Source organism: Thamnophis elegans, chromosome Z, assembly GCF_009769535.1.
Source record: "Thamnophis elegans isolate rThaEle1 chromosome Z, rThaEle1.pri, whole genome shotgun sequence".
NCBI classification, from domain to species: domain Eukaryota; kingdom Metazoa; phylum Chordata; class Lepidosauria; order Squamata; family Colubridae; genus Thamnophis; species Thamnophis elegans.
This window is the reverse complement of record NC_045558.1, coordinates 68,968,015-68,984,729: the sequence shown is the minus strand read 5'-3', so window position 1 is coordinate 68,984,729 and position 16,715 is coordinate 68,968,015. Positions and strand designations below refer to the sequence as shown.

Sequence of the window (16,715 nt, the reverse complement as noted above, 5' to 3'; positions counted from 1 at the left end):
GCCACACCTACAAAGAGGTTCCAAAAATTTTTGAAACCCACCACTGGTCCTTGGATATGATTATTCTACACTATCCTGCTCATATTTATAAAACTCAGTGCCTCTGTGAAAGGTAAGGATGACTACTGCGTTTGTGGTGCAATCAGAACATTGCGTGTGTTGAAGTTGTTTTAACACAAGCGAAAGATGCCTTTTAAAAAACAAGTTTACATCATATTCTTATGCATGCCAGTGCTGTGTGTGAGGTAATTTAAGGTGGTGCTGACAAGCATCGTCAGCATCTTCATATCCGGTCACATGGGCGGCAAGCCACTCCCATCCGGTCACATGGGCAGCAAGCCACTCCCACAAAGGAGGCCACACCCACAGAGTAGGTTCGAACAATTTTTGAAACTCACCACTGAAGCAGGCCCATCATTTTCAAGTTGGTACACATAAATAGTTATTCAGCATCCATGAACCAAAAAGAGCAATTAATTAGTTAATTAAGGTGGCAGAAAGGCTTTGGGTAATTCCCCTTTTATTCAGTAGGACTATAACAAATACAGAGATTTGAGCGATTGTTGCTGGAGTTTGCTGTTATCTATAATTACAGTCCCTATAGTCCCGGTTGCCATCATTAAGCAAGGACCTTGCAGTGTTAAGCAATGATTTCACATGACTTTGGCTTGCTGCAATGCTGTAATTGTAAGTCACGGATCAATCATTTCTGTAACTTTTAAATGATCACTGAACTAATGGTGGTAATCCAAAAATGACCTGTAGATTTCAAGAAATCCATGCAGCCTTGGAATTGCTGAAAAGGCAAAACTGATCACTTTGATTGAAAAAAAAACATAAGTACTTTTGTTTCCACATGGAGACCACTTCTGAACTTCATGCTTAATGTGGAAAAGAATGAAACTCTGATTTTAGGTTTTACAGATTATACTGATAGATCTTTATAGAAATGGCTTTTTCATACTATTATGGAAAAGCAAAAAGCTGTGATTTGATGTTAATGCCTTATTTTACTATAACAGAGTTGGAAGTCATTACCGTATTTTTCAGAGTATAAGGCACACCATTTTCCCTCAAAAAAGAGGCTGAAAATCTGGGTGCATCTTATACACTGAATAAAGCATTTTTTGCCTCACAAAACCCTGCCCCTTCACCAAAATGGCTGTGCAGAGCTCTAGGAAGCTTTTAGAGAGCTCCTGGGGGCTGGGGAGGACAGACATTTTACTCCCCCCAGCCCCCAGGAGCACTCTATAAGCTTCCTAAAGGCTGGCCATGCCCCCCTTTTTTATGAAAAACGGGCCTGTTTTTGCTAAAAACAGGCCGTTTTTTGCTTGTTCCCCCCCCCAGGAGCACTCTGCAAACTTCCTAAAGGCTATTCGTGCCTTTGGGGGGGTGGGAACGGGCTCATTTTCACAAAAAACGGGCCATTTTTGGGAGATTTGCAGAGTGCAAAACCTTTTTTTTAAAAAAATTTCCTCTTCAAACCCTTGGTGCGTTTTATACTCTGGTGTGTCTTATACTCCGAAAAATACGGTACTTCTTTTTCTTTCTTTTTCTTATCTTTCCTCACTTCCCTCCCCCCCACTGTTTTTCTATTTACTTTGTATTTTGTATTTTATAAATTAATAATAAATTCATGCACCCTGCTTTATAGGACTAGTTTGCCATCCTTCTTTACACCTTTACATCTTCTTATGCCACAGTCAGTGCTATTTTGCCTATAATGTTATTAAAAGCTTAAAAAACATTATAGGCTATTTTGCCTATAATGTTATTAAAAGCTTAAACAGAAGAAACATTCACTAAAACCTCCAGCAAATTATTAAACATTTCCTAAAACAACAGTCACAAGTTTGCAATTTATATTGCAGTCACAGTTAATAGGAACTTGTTGTCACAAGGCTTAAATTTAAGCACTAAATTAAAAATGGGCAACTGAAAGGTTGTGTAAGGATACAGTTTTATCAGGTCAGCTTGGTTTAATTAATTTCAATTTGTTTCCATTTAGTAAACTAGCAAATTGCGCAAACTGAGGACTGTGTGTACTAATACAGTATGTTTTGGCTGGATTGTTTAACAATTAATCTTAGCTAGACAAAATAAGCAAGCCAAATGAATTACACAAGAACCTGATGTAAACATCTACAGTGTTTGCAAACTCTGAAGTTTCATTATGTCCTATGGGTTTTAGAATTTCTTACAAAACAAGGAAAGAAACAGAACTATTTGGATTTCTTCTCTCAAACATAAATTAGGAATGATTCTGGAGTTATTCCAAGGTATCCAAATTAGGGATTTCATTTGAATGTTAAACAACAGAATTGTTAATATATGATTCAGTAAGGCAACATAAATTTAGCATCAATTGTCTCTTTCTTGCAAAATGGTAAGGTTGCTTAACACAAATTACAACATTCCTGATATGCAGATTAAATAATAACTTCAGTATTCAAGAGAATGGCAAAGACACCAATTAAGTTTTCAGTTCTCTACATATTTATCCTTAGATAATCAGGCCCTATTTCACTTCTGGCTTTAGAGGTTAAAATTAAGATCTCAAATCATAATCAGAAAACAATTAATGATTATAAAAATATTAAGCACTAAGTCAGGGGTGTCAAACTCAAGGACCCGGGCCGGATTCAGCCCACAGCGTGCTTAGATCTGGCCGATCTAAGGGGCTGCCCTGAAAACAGCGACCGTACAGCCAGCAGTGCCTCTGCCAGCAAAAACAGAGATGGGGAGGGCGTGTGTGGCTTCCTCAAGCTGTTTTCACTGGCAGAGGGCTGCAGGAGGCCATTGTGGCTGAAAATAAAACTTTTGAGGGTCGCATGTGCCGCCTTAAGCTGCATTTTTACGGGCAGATTGCTAGCAAAACAAGCTACTATCAAAAGTGGCATTTGATCACAAGACAATGAGGCATTGAGAATTTTTTCCCCTTTTGCATTTGAGCATCCAAGAAGGGACAGGAAAGGAGAAAAGGAAAGAGGAAGGAAAAAGGAAAAGGAAAGAGGGGGAAAAGGAAGGAAGGAAAAAGAAGGAAAGAGGGGAAGGAAGAAGAAATTAGAATGAAGAGGGAAGGAAAAATAAGAAAAGGGGAAAAAGGAAGGAAGGAAGAAGGAAGGGGATTATAATGAGTGGAAGGGATCTCCCATTATCACCTTGTCTCCATCTGCTGACTTTCCTGGTGGTCTCCCATCCTATTTCCGAGGTTGTTTTGTTACAAAGCCAGGTCTTCTTGCGTGGAGAGGGAGTGGGCCTCCCTCTGACCCATTCACTTTGCCCTCCTGCACACACTATGAGCAACCTGGCGAAGGAAAGCAAGAACAGCAGGAGCAACCTTGAGGAGGAGGTAAACACAGCTGGGCACCCCCTTGAGGAAGTGGGGCTGGGATGGGCTGAGCTGTGGGGTCCTGGTGCCCCAGTAGCTGAAGATTGTACTGGGAACTTGCCCTCTGCTGCCTAGGGCTCTGGGCAACCTGTGTCACCATCTGGGGGCCATCTGGGGACAGCAAGGCTCCTCTGGAGGAAAAGAGTTTGGTGTTCTCCCTAGTCTTGCATTCCTCTGCTGGAAACAATGACTCCCCGCAGCCCCGCCACTGGTGCCCCTGACATGAGTGATGTCAAGCTAGCCATGCTCACACTGGCCACACACCCCGACTCCTGCAAGGTCGAATACAACCCTGATGTGGCCCTCAATGAAATCGAGTTTGACACCCCTGCACTAAATTTTTTCAAGATGATCATGACAGGGTTAGTAGATTAATATTTAATGCTACTTTTTAAGTAACAGATGCTCCTAAACACTCTGGGTACTATTTATAGAAAATGCAGAAACCTCTATATAACTACAACATTAACACTTGTTGCCAGAAGTACTTAGTTCAGTCTAGCAAGCACATCAGATATAGCTGTGCAATCACACTCTGCCATTGCCACTATTTCAAAAGTACAATGCATTCCAGTTTAGTCAGTTTTGGTTAGGATTTGTGAACTAAACTGACTAAACTCCAGTCCATATATGACCAAGCAATCAAAAGCATTAATTTTAAGAAAATTTTTTAGAAGGGAACAATACTGTGAAAAATCTGCTTTTATACCTGATGATGAGAAAATTCTGGGGTTGATCACAGCAGTTATTTAAAGCAGAAGAGGTAACTTTTTTTTGGTGGAAGCCATTTTTACAATTTCTTGGGAGTCTGAAAGTGTAGTGGTTGTATAAACATGCAAGGCCAAAAGACCTCTTTTCAGGCGATTTGAGAGGAAGGTGATTAGATTAGATTAACAGAGTTGGAAGAGATCTTGTCCAACTATCTAGTCCAACCCCCTGCCCAAGCAGGAGACCCTACACCAGGGGTGAAATGCTCTGAAGTCTGTTACTGGTTTGCTTTGCACGCACATGCTCTAATCGTCGGAACTATCAGTTCCCCAAAATCGCTAGTAAAAAATGCTACTGGGCAAACGAATTGTTGCACAATCAGCTATGCGACAATTAACTGTGCTGCATGATAAATTGGGTGGCACAGATGATCGCCAGAATTACCGGTTCGCCTGAACTGGTAGCATTTTTTTTTTACTATCGGTTTGGGCAAATTGGTTTGAACCGGTAGCATTTCATCCCTGCCCTACACCATTTTTGACAGATGACAGTCCAGTCTCTTCTTGAAAGCTTCCAGTGATGAAACTCTCACAACTTCTGAAGGCAACCTCTGTTCCGTTAGTTGATTGCTCTCACTGTCAGAAAATTTCTCCTTATTTCCAGGTTGAAACTTTCCTTGATCAGTTTTCATCCATTATTACTCATCTGGCCTTCAGGTGTTTTGTTTTTGTGTTTATGTTTGTATGCATCTATTTTAAAAACAACAATTGGTGCATTATTTAAATAGGTTTATAATACTAGAGATGTATTTTTCTCAACTTCTAAGATCAGGAAACAATGCTTTTTAGTTGTCAGCAGCTGTGAATGGATTTTGAGGATTGAATAAAAAACAACAACCAACTAAATCGTACAAGTGATAAAGACCAAATATTGCATAGGAAAACACAGTCTCAGTCTGCTTTGAATACCATGCAAATTTAATTCTGATAAAGCAAATTATTACTCTTTTAAAACAAATGCATTGAAACCAGAGGTGGAGTTGAATTTCCAAGAATGTCACAAATCTTCCTTCCTGTATGGAAAAATGCTTAACTGAAAAGTCCAAAGAAATCTAGTTACTATGACAATAAAGTCAGAGATTATGAATCAGTTCCCTTTTCCTCTTTATTTCTGCATGCATAGGTTATGCCCATTTTATAGATGTTAATAATATCTGTCATGAGCACTGCATTACTGCTACCTTTGCAGTTTAAGCCAAGCCAAAGCAGGGATTCTATTTGTAATTCAGGAGCATTCTTTTTTCCTTAACAGCCATCTCATGAGCAGCTGCTGGACAGTGAGACTAATACTGAATTAACAAAAATAAAAATAAGTTTAATCATGATATAATGTTGATCCTGCTGATACGTATTGGGAAGTTGACTGGATTGGGAAGGAATCACTGTCAATGCATTTGCTCTCAAGACTTTAAATATTCAACTCAATCTATCTATTTAGTGCCAGATATGGAAGAAAAGGTATACTGAAAAAGCAAAGCAACAAAATGAAAGAATTACATTTTTCTATCTTCCCATAAGAAGGCCCGACAAGATTGCTTGGTTTGGTTTAATGCCCTTGTTTTTCACAAGGCAGAAAAACCAAGGGGCTATTAGAAAAGCCAAAGAATTAAAAACAACAATTTTCCATGCATTTTTAACCTCCATCTAGTGTTTTTTCTGCACTTTTGCCTGGGTCATATTTCAAATTGCTTTAAAGTTCATCTTTGGATGTGGGTTTCCTGCATACAAGTAGTTCCCAATCTATGACCACAATTGGGACCATCACTAAAGTAATGTGGTTACCAAGTGAGCTGGGTCTGGTTTTACACTTTTTTTGCCATGGTCATTAAGCAAACCTATTCTTCCTCATTGACTCTGCATATCAGAAGCTCCCTAAGAAAATCTTAAATGGTGATCATGTGATAAATACATACCAATTCCCAAGTGCCTGGATTCTGATCACATGACTTCAGGATCATGTGACGGCTATAAGTGCTTACAACTATAACGACTAGTCATAAGTCACTTTTTTCATAACTTTGAACGATAATTAAACAAATCAGCATAAATTGAGGACAATATATGTCACAATTTTAATGCAACCGATCCCCTTCAGAAACCTCCAAAAGCTATTCCAAATTGTTATTTTAATGTGCTATTAAAAAGAAATTATGAAATGAAGAATGGAAAGAAATTATGTTTAATGCTATTAAAATGAATATGCAATTAAAATGAAATTAATTTTGTTTTTATTATGGTTTGGCTTTGGAGAGGAAGGAAGTTCCAAATGTGCCACTGAATGGCGAAATGTAGTCCTCACTTCAAATCTCCATCTAATTAGATTGTGAATGCAACAAAGAAAATAGTCTTTGGGTAACTGGGTATACACATTCACATTATGTAATCTGAAGTATAAGTATATGCTTATAAGACATCAGTAGCAGTAAATAGAAACAGAAATACTAACAGAAGAGTTTGTGCTACTCTATATAAAGAGTAAAAGATACCTTCTCAAGTGCATCTCTATCAATCAACTCCTGCACAGCCAAAAGTTTGATGCTAGAAAAGGAGAAAAGAAAAAAAATATCAATCACATCAATATTGTTGTGAAAGCATGAAAACATCACTTTGCCATCACTTTCATAAGCTTTACTTCAGTAGGTCTACATCTGAACAAGCAGTTATAGAAATGCATTCTCACCTTGGCTTGCAGGGGAATTTACTGCAAAATGAGTGTGTTACTTAAGGGGATCTAGAAGATATTTGCATGGTATACCTGAAGCAGATAAAACTGTCATCAATTTTTATTTTTGCCTGACTATGGTAACTGCTGAAATTAAATTCAGAATGTAAAAGCAAGTCACATTACTCAGCTTTTAGGTTATCTCATCTCCAGATCTGTTGCCTTACAATTCCTATAATCTCCCTTTAACATGGTCCTAATTGAAAGGGAGTTCCCTGAATGCTAAAATTAGAAAAAATCCATACAGAACTCGCCAAGTAGCCTTTCAGTTGTTGATAAGAGTAAACCATATACTTTTAGGAAGCTTAGAAGCAAGAAATGAAAATAGTAAATGATAACCCATTATTTGTTGGGTACATCATAACTGTATCATTTTCAGATATATATTCTATGTTACAGCAAATTTTATTTACATACCCCAAATCCATTAAACTGATAATTTTTAAATAAAAAGAAATATAAGCTGTTTATCTCCACATATTTTAATAATTGGAATGGAATGGAAGGGAATAGAAAAGAATCCAGAAAGGACCTTGGAGGTCTTCTACTCCAAGTTCTACTCAAGCAGGAGAACCTATACCAGTGTTGGCCAGCTGTCAGGATCTGGATGGGGGTAAACAAATTCGTACTCAATCCCGACAAGACCGAGTGGCTGTGGATGCTGCCCCCGAAGGACAGTTCAGACAATCCATCCTTGATCCTGGGGGGTGAAAACTTACACCCCTCAGAGAGGGCCCGCAATTTGGGAGTCATCCTGGATCCACAGCTGACACTGGAACACCACTTGTCGGCTGTGACCAGAGGGGCCTTTGCCCAGGTTCGCCTGGTGCATCAATTGCGGCCCTACTTGGATCGGGGTGCATTTCAAACAGTCACTCATGCCTTTGTCACCTCAAGACTGGATTATTGCAATGCGCTCTACATGGGGCTACCCCTGAAAAGCGTTCGAAGACTACAGCTAGTCCAGAATGCAGCCGCGTGAGCGATATTGGGTGTACCGAGATACACCCATATTACACCTATCCTCCGCGAGCTGCACTGGCTGCCAATTGGTCTCCGGATACAATTCAAGATGTTGGTTATTACCTTTAAAGCCCTACATGGCTCAGGACCAGCATATTTGCGAGACCGCCTACTGCCGCATACCTCCCAACGGCCGATAAGATCCCACAGGGTGGGCCTCCTTAGAACACAGTCAGCCAGACAGTGTCGGCTGGCGGGGCCTCAGATGAGGGCCTTCTCTGTGGCTGCTCCGACCCTGTGGAATCAGCTACCCCCAGAGGTCCGGACCTCGCCCACCCTCATGGCCTTCAGAAAAGCTGTTAAAACCTGGCTGTTCCGGCAGGCCTGGGGCTGTTGACCTTATTATGTAGGGTCCAGCCCCAATTTGAATGTATGCATGTTGGAGAATTTTAATCTTTATTTTTATTTTATTTTGTTTGTTTTTCTTTTCTTTTCTTTTTTTTAATAAATATTTTTTTAATTTTAATTAAAACAAGTACAGCATCTTTCTATACATCTGTAGAAAATGTATCAATCGATTATAGATCCTCCACAATCAACAAACATAACTCATATTACCTCAAGCATTATTATATATCCATTTTCATTTAACTGTACTTATTATTTAAAAATATTAATACAAGTAATAATCTTGAACAATACCTGCCCACACCAGTGGGGAAAAAACAAAACAAAAAGAAAAGGCAAGAAAAAATAAAACAAAAAAAGACAAAAACTACAAAGGACAAGGCAGGAAAGGAAAACAAAACACAGGTATCTATTATAAAGAAAAAAGAAGTATATCAGCTGGTTACAACATGCTTTGGTGCTTCTCTTCCATTAACTCATATTAATTCAAATATCTTGACTCAAATGTTTACCATATTAACATCATTATACCTTCAGTTTTAATTACCTATAGTTATTTAAACATCCTTCATCCTTAACTATGCGAAAGAGTTAATCCATAGCACATGCTGACCTTTCATTTACTTGCTTGTAAAATCCTCTATTAGCATCAAATCCTCATATCCTATTTTAGCTGAACATCCATAATATTTAATTATATCATATATCATAACATTTTCCCAGTATTGATTAACATTTGATTGTATGTATTTTATTTAGTTTTTATAATAGTAATAATTGTTGTAGTTAATACTCTTTATGTATAATTCAAAAATATTTTCTCATATCCAATTGTTATATATCATATCAACTCCACATTATATACATTACTATCAATATCAGTTATTATTCAGCTATATCTGTTACAAAGAGAGCAATTAGGTTTAGCTAGATTTCAATTGTATTCTTCAGTCTATTAGCCAATTCCATATTATATACATTACCATCAATGTTAATTATTATTCAGCTATATCTATTACAAATTAAAGTAATCAGATTTAGCTAATTTTAAGTTGTATTCTCCCATCTGTCAGCCTGTGTCCCTCCAACAGCGAGATTTTCTCAGTCCAATAGCCATTCGTTGGATAAATTTACCAAATGTTTTTATAAGCAAATCCAGACAAAGATATCTTCGCACCTTTTGACTCTGAATGTCAGTGATAAAATAATAATGTTGTCCCGGGCTTGTAAAATTTTTCAAATTGACTTTAATTCTCAAGGGTGGATTTTCCATTCCTCCTGCACTCTGTCTCTTTAAATGAGTCTTCTTTATAGCTCCCCCCCTCCTTTCTTCCTCTGAGATAGACCAGACACCATTTCTCGCATTTTCCATTTGTATTTCAGGAACATTTAAACATTCAACGATCTTAGTTTTTACTTCATATTTTAAAATCAGATGATCCAATTTTCTTTCCAGTCTTTGATAAGAGTCAAAAAGCTCTCGACATGTGGAAAAAAGAATCTGGAGTGAAAGCTTAGAGGTATTTTGAGACGCCATGATGTGTCGCAGTTAAAAATTACAAGCTCTTTTTTTTCACAGACTTCGAAGCACTTTTCTTAGTCTCTTTGCAAGCTGTGCAATCTTATCTGATCATAAACAGAGCCAAGTAATAAAAATGTCAGATCGTGAAGGGGTAATTAGTAGAAAATAAACTTTACGATCCACTTAGGGAGAGTCAGAGGGGGGAGGATGTCGAAGAGTTTCTTGAAGCGTTTAAGAAGTAAAGTAGCCACCAGCCATAAATCCATTAAAAAAAAACCAATTCGCCGCTGAATTCTTCTATTCTTTGGTTTCAATTAGCTTAAGCTTTTAATGCGGACAGTCTCTCTTGAATAATAAAATCAGCTTACCAGATGACATCACTTCTGCCATTCTTAGGGGCAACCTGCAGTTTCAGTTAGCACGCAGCTAATCCAGAAAGGAATTGGCACGAGGAGTTAATACCCCCCCCCCAGAGACTTGCGGGTGTCTCTGAGGTCCTGGGTCTCTCCTCACCTTCACTGTCGTCTCCGGGACAGCTAGAGTTCAAAGAACCTGTCCAAAAATCCTTCGGAATAGAGGAATTTCAGGAATAGCCTGAAACTCCGTCTTCTCACTGCTAAGCCCCGCCTTCTTCCTTTGTTTTTCTTTTCTTGTTCTGTGTAAGCCTCCCAGAGTCCTCCGGGATTGGGCAGCCTATAAATTTAATAAATTAAATTAAATTAATTAAATTTTCAGCACTGAGTGCCAAAACAGGAGCACACGCACACACACGCACATGTGAGGGAGCACGAGAAACCAGAAAAGCAGTTCCCCGGCATGAATGTGCATGCCAGGAAGCTGAGCTTCCAGTTTCCAACATGTGCATACACGCTTGTCACCTGGTCTTCCAGTTTTTGACGCATATGTGTGTACAAAGACCAGCTTGCCGGCGCATGCATTTGTGCCAGAGAGCTGCTCTTGAGGTATCTTGTGCTCCCCTGTGCACAAACACCAACTGGTCAACGTGCGTGTTTGCACCGGAACAGAAGAACAACAGGCAATGGCTGGCATGCCCGGAGAGATGGCTCTGCATGCCACTTCCGGAATACGTGTCACAGACCTATACTATTTCAGACAAGTGGCTGTTCAGTTTCTTTTAAAAACCTTCAGTGATGGTGCGCCCACGATTTCTGAATGCAAGCTGTTCCAGTGGTTAATTGTCCTCACTCTTAGGAAGTTTCTCCTTAATTCCAAGTTGCTTCTCTATTTGCTTCCCACCATTGTTTCTTGTCCTGCCCTCCAGTGCTTTGGAAAATAATTTGACCCCCTCTTCTTTCTGGCAGCCCCTCTAATACTGGAATACTTCTATCATGTCATTGCTAATTCTTCTTTTCTTTAGACTAGCCAAACCCAAATCCTGCAGCCGTTCTTCATATGGTTTAGTCTCCAGGCCTTTGATCATCTTAGTTGCTCCTCTCTGATCTTTTTCCAAGGTCTCAACATCTTTTTTGTAGTATGGCAACCAAAATTGGTTGCAGTATTCTATGTGTGGCATTACTAGGCTTTATAAAGCAATACTAATACTTCATGGGATCTTGATTCTATGCCTCTGTTTATAAAATCCAGGATTGTATTAGCTTTTATGGCTGCTGTTACATACTGCTGGCTCATATTCAAGTGATCATCCACTAGGACTCCAAAGCCCCTTTCATAGTTACTGTTTTTTGAACTAGGTCTTCCCTAATCTGTACTTATACCTTTGATTTTTCCTGACTAACTGTGAAACTTTGCTTTTCTCTACATTAAAATTTATTTTTTGGATAGGGCCCATTGATCAAGTTTGTCAAGATCTTTTTGGATTCTGATCTTGTCTTCTGGGTGTTGGCTATTCCTGCCAGTTTAGTGTCATCTGCAAATTTGATAAGTTCCCCTTCTATTCCCTCATCTAAGTCATTTATGAAGATATTGAAGAGCACTGGACCTAAGATGGAGCCTTGTGATACCCCATTACTTACTTCTCTCCATGTGGATATAGTACCATTAAAGAGTGCTCGTTAAGGAACTTCCGGTGGCACTGTAGACGCTGAAGGACGTTCCTTTGGGAACGCCAGCCCCGAGATCGCATTAAGCTGCTAGAACAGCGTAAATCAGCTGTCTTAGCGGTTTGAAAACTCTCCCCTCAGGAAAAGAGGGGGAAGTGAGCAGCTGGGCAAGGGCAGAGTTCCCTTAGATCCCCAGGAGCAATTCTGGGGCTTGAAAAGTGAGAGCCCCCCTGTAGCCCGACAGAGCTCCACTCCCGGGATGCTTCTGTACCTGCAGAACAAAGCGCCACAACCATCCCTGCAATCAACATTTTAATCTACATTTGAATAAGAAGCAGGCAGAGCAAAGACAGGAGTGATTACAGCTGCAAGTACAAACCGTAATGCAGTATCACTTCCTTCTGTGAAGATTAAGGGGGACAAAAGGAAAGATGGTGCCTGAAAATCAAAGGGCGTGGTCAAAGTGAAACTTAAGAAGGAAAGTCATTTTTTGAGACATTTTATTAAGACTTATAGGCCGCCCTTCTCCCTGAGGGGACTCAGGGCGGCTTACAATCACAAAGGGAAGGGTGTGCAGTAACAAGAGACAAACAATAAGTGACCAAAAATAAAATAATAAACCACAACATGCATTCAACAATCAACACTCGGGCGGGTAAATTGGAACCTATCCCCAGGCCTGCTGGGAGAGCCAGGTCTTGAGGGCTGTGCGGAAGGTCTGGATAGTGGTGAGGGTACGAATCTCAACGGGGAGATCGTTCCACAGGGTCGGAGCTGCAACAGAAAAGGCTCTCCTCCATGTAGTCGCCAGTCGACATTGACTGGCGGATGGAATCCGGAGGAGGCCCAACCTGTGCGATCTAATCGGTCGGAGGGAGGTAATCGGCAGAAGGCGGTCTCTCAAGTATCCAGATCCACTACCATGGAGTGCTTTAAAGGTGGTCATCAGTACCCTGAAGTGCACCCGGAGACCGACAGGTAGCCAGTGCAGCTCGCGGAGGATGGGTGTAATGTGGGCGAACCGCGGTGCGCCCACTATCACTCGCGCGGCCGCATTCTGGACTAACTGCAGTCGCCGGATGCTCTTCAAGGGCAACCCCATGTAGAGCCCATTGCAGTATTCCAGCCTAGAGATCACAAGGGCTCGAGTGACTGTTGCGAGAGCCTCCCGGTTCAGGTAGGGCCGTAACTGACGGACCAGGCAGACCTGGGCAAATGTCCCCCTGGTCACAGCTGACAGCTGATGGTCGAGAGTCAGCTGTGGATCCAGGAGGACTCCTAAGTTACGGACCCTTTCTGAGGGGTATAAAATTTGACCCCCCAGCCTGAGTGTTGGAATGTCGGCCAAATTATTGGGAGGGAAGCACAACAGCCACTCGGTCTTGTCCGGGTTGAGTACCAGTTTGTTAGCGCTCATCCAGTTCTTAACGGCCTCAAGGCCCTGGTTCATCACATCCACCGCTTCATTGAGTTGGCACGGGGCGGACAGATACAATTGTGTATCGTCCGCGTATTGGTGGTATTTTATCCCGTGCCTCCGAATGATCTCGCCCAGCGGTTTCATGTATATGTTAAATAGTAGGGGGGATAAGACCGAACCCTGCGGCACCCCGTATGTTAGGGGCCTCAGGGACGATCTCTGCCCCCCGACCAACACCGACTGCGACCTGTCCGAGAGGTAAGAGGAGAACCACTGCAAAACAGTGCCTCCCACCACCACCTCCCGCAGTCGTCGCAGAAGGATACCATGGTCAATGGTATCGAAAGCCGCTGAGAGGTCAAGGAGAACCAGGATGGACGCATGGCCTCTATCTCTGGCCCTCCAGAGATCATCGGTCAATGCGACCAAAGCGGTTTCTGTGCTGTAACCAGGTCTGAAGCTGGACTGGAAGGGGTCAAGATAACTAGCTTCCTCCAAGGCCCGTTGAAGCTGGAAGGCCACCACCTTCTCAACAACCTTCCCGATAAAGGGGAGGTTGGAGACAGGACGATAGTTGTTTAAAATGGCTGGATCCAAGGATGGTTTCTTCAGGAGGGGTCTCACCACCGCCGTTTTAAGTACGGCGGGGAAGTGCCCCCCCCGAAGGGAGGCGGTCACGACCGCCTGGATCCAGCCATGTGTCACCTCCCTGCTGTTGGCAACCAGCCAGGAGGGACACGGGTCCAGAATACAGGTGGAAGCACTTACAGCTCGAATGGCCTTGTCCACATCCCCGGAGGCAACATCCTGGAACTCAACCCAGAGATGGTTTGCCAAGTAATCCCCCTGTGTCTTGGCTGGATCTACTGCAGTGGAGTCCAAGTCCGACCGAAACCGAGCAACTTTGTCCGCCAAGAACTGGGCATACTCCTCAGCCCTACCCTGCAAGGGGTCTCCCACATCCCTCTTATTAAGGAGGGAGCGGGTGATCCTAAACAGGGCGGCTGGGCGTGACTCGGCGGACACAACCAAGGCGGAGATATGCGTTCTTTTGGCAACTCTTAGTGCCCGGATGTAATCCTTGGTGCAGGTGGTCAGAAGTGCTCGGTTCGCCTCGGACTTATCGGACCTCCACAGGTGCTCTAGAAAGTATTTGTTAAGTGTTTGCTTACATTGTTAAAAGAATCAAGAGCTCAAGATTAAACAAAACAGCATTGGTTCACTAACAAGCTATAAGATTTAACAAATCTGGGAATCAGGTGGACTTTTTAGATTCAGCAATTTGGCTGCTGAAAGGTGTGATTTGAATATTTGGAAATGGCTTCAAAGCAAACGAAATTAAGTGCTCCTAAGAGCGCTGGGAGTTCCCCAGCCCAGACACACAAATTGCAGTCTTTATTACCCCCAGCGGAAACTCAATCATTAACTCTTGAAGCCCTCCAAGGAGCTTTAAAGGAATAAGCCTCTGTTTTAGAAGGAAAAATTACAACTGCCTTTAAAGATGTGTCTGACAAAATGTCTGAAATTAAGTATTTAATCCAAACTCGCAATCAGCAAATAAGAGAGGACATAGTGGACACATTTAAGGGTTTGTTTGGTTATGTAACATCACTGGAGGATAGGGTGGAAGAAATTAATCAGTCTAATGTGAATTTGGGGAACAAAGTTGATGACGCTCAAAGCAAAATTGAAAAGTCAGAGGCAGAAGTACAATGATACAATATAGAGTGATGGAATTTGCTTTGAGAATAAGAGGACTGAAAGAAAATAACCAAGAAAATTTGAAAGAGATTTTTGCAGAAGCCTTTGCTCAACTAATTGGTGAACCCAAGTCAGAATATGATTGGCAGATTGACAAAATTTACCATGATAATTCATAGATTGCCAGACAGAGACAACTACCAAGAGATATTGTAATCTATTTTGTCACCAGAAAAACAAGGAATGGAATATTACAAGTGATTTATAAAAATAAACTGCAGGTTGCAGGTCAGGAGGTGATAGTATTGAAGGAATTTCCCCCTAAAATGTTGAGATCCAGAAAGCACTATGCATTCCTAGTGGATGAACTCAGAAATCGCCAGATACAGTATAGATGGGAGGTCCCATCCGGATTTGTGGTGAACTACTTAGGAGAAAGATATCATCTTAATTCAGTTTGGAAGGCAAGAGATTTTTATATTAAAGGCTACATACCCTCCATCTCCAGGATCCAGAAGAAGAAAAGAAGCAGGGGAGGTTAGACAGGAAGATATCTGGTATAAGTGGGTGCTGCTCAAGCCCTGGAATTACTTGAGGAAACAGAAGGAATTATGGAACAAAAACAAACCCGAGCGGCTACCAAACGTAAAGAACAAGAATTAAAGGTGCAACAAGCTCAGATAACAATCCAAGAAACTACAAACACAAATACAGAAGCTGTGGGGGGAGCCAGATCAAAGAAGAAATTCCAGCAGGATTTCCAGGTGGCTCTTAAAAAGCTTCAGGGGGCTGAAGATGACAATTACATTTTTAACCTGGAATGTTAATGTCACCACAAAAAAAGGAAAAAATATTTCACTATCTGAAACAATTCAAAAATGATATAATTTGTCTGCAAGAAACACATATTAGAACAAATGACCAGAAATATTTGATGAATGCAAGATTGGGACTACATTTTGTGGCATCTGCTCCAGAGAAGAAAAATCACAGAGTTATATACTTAAGGAAAGATTTAAAGGCTGAATTAATTGAAGCAGATCCTCAAGGAAGATATATTGCAATTGAACTATTAATAGAAAGAAAGAAAATACTCTTAACAGGAGTATATGCTCCCAATCAACAAGAAAATTTTTACAAGTTGCTCCATACCAAATTAATACAATGGGATTATAGATCGTGTATATTATTGGGTTATTGGAACGGAGTATTGGACACTATGAAAGACAAGAAAGGACTTTTGCGGCTTCCAGGGAGGGACTTGCCGTCGTCGGCAGCTCAGCGGAGCTGCCCCCAGATTCCTGGTTTGTTATCTATTTAATATCTATTAGATATCTCTTTTTTCAGACTAGAAAAAAGCAGAGAGCAACTCAGCCGGCATGAGTCTTCTTTGAAGTTCGCAGGGTTTTTTTTGGCTGCGAACGGAAGGGGAGATTTTTGTAAAGGCTGAGTCATTTACTCCAGCCAGGAAATCTCAGCTGTTTTTTTTTACAGCGCAAGGCGAGAAACCACCCCCCCTTGGACAATTTTTGTAACTATGTTATTGAAATTAAGACAGGCAGAGACCGGACTTGAGAACTCTATTTTTTTTTCTCCTACCAAAAATCCCAGTTTCAACGTGATAAAAAAATCCCTTTGTGTAATTGGTTTTAAGATGGCGATCTCGTAGCTTTCGCATTTGTATATTTTTAGCTTCCTGGCACAGCCGACAGAGAGAAAGATTAAAGGTATTGCCTGATAGCATTCTCTGACTAATTAACATTGTTTCCTTGAAGATCTGCCAAGGATTTCTTTTTCTTA

At 41.0% G+C, this 16,715-nt stretch overlaps 1 protein-coding gene across 2 annotated transcripts in view; it reads right to left on the bottom strand.

Annotated features, from left to right (window-relative positions):
- EEPD1 (endonuclease/exonuclease/phosphatase family domain containing 1) overlaps positions 1-16,715 on the bottom strand; it is a 193,919-nt gene that overhangs the window by 23,909 nt on the left and 153,295 nt on the right. For both annotated transcript variants that reach the window (XM_032236662.1, XM_032236663.1), the window contains exon 2: positions 6,645-6,696. In XM_032236662.1, the coding sequence (XP_032092553.1) occupies positions 6,645-6,696 (52 nt within the window). The remainder of the gene's footprint in view (positions 1-6,644; positions 6,697-16,715) is intronic.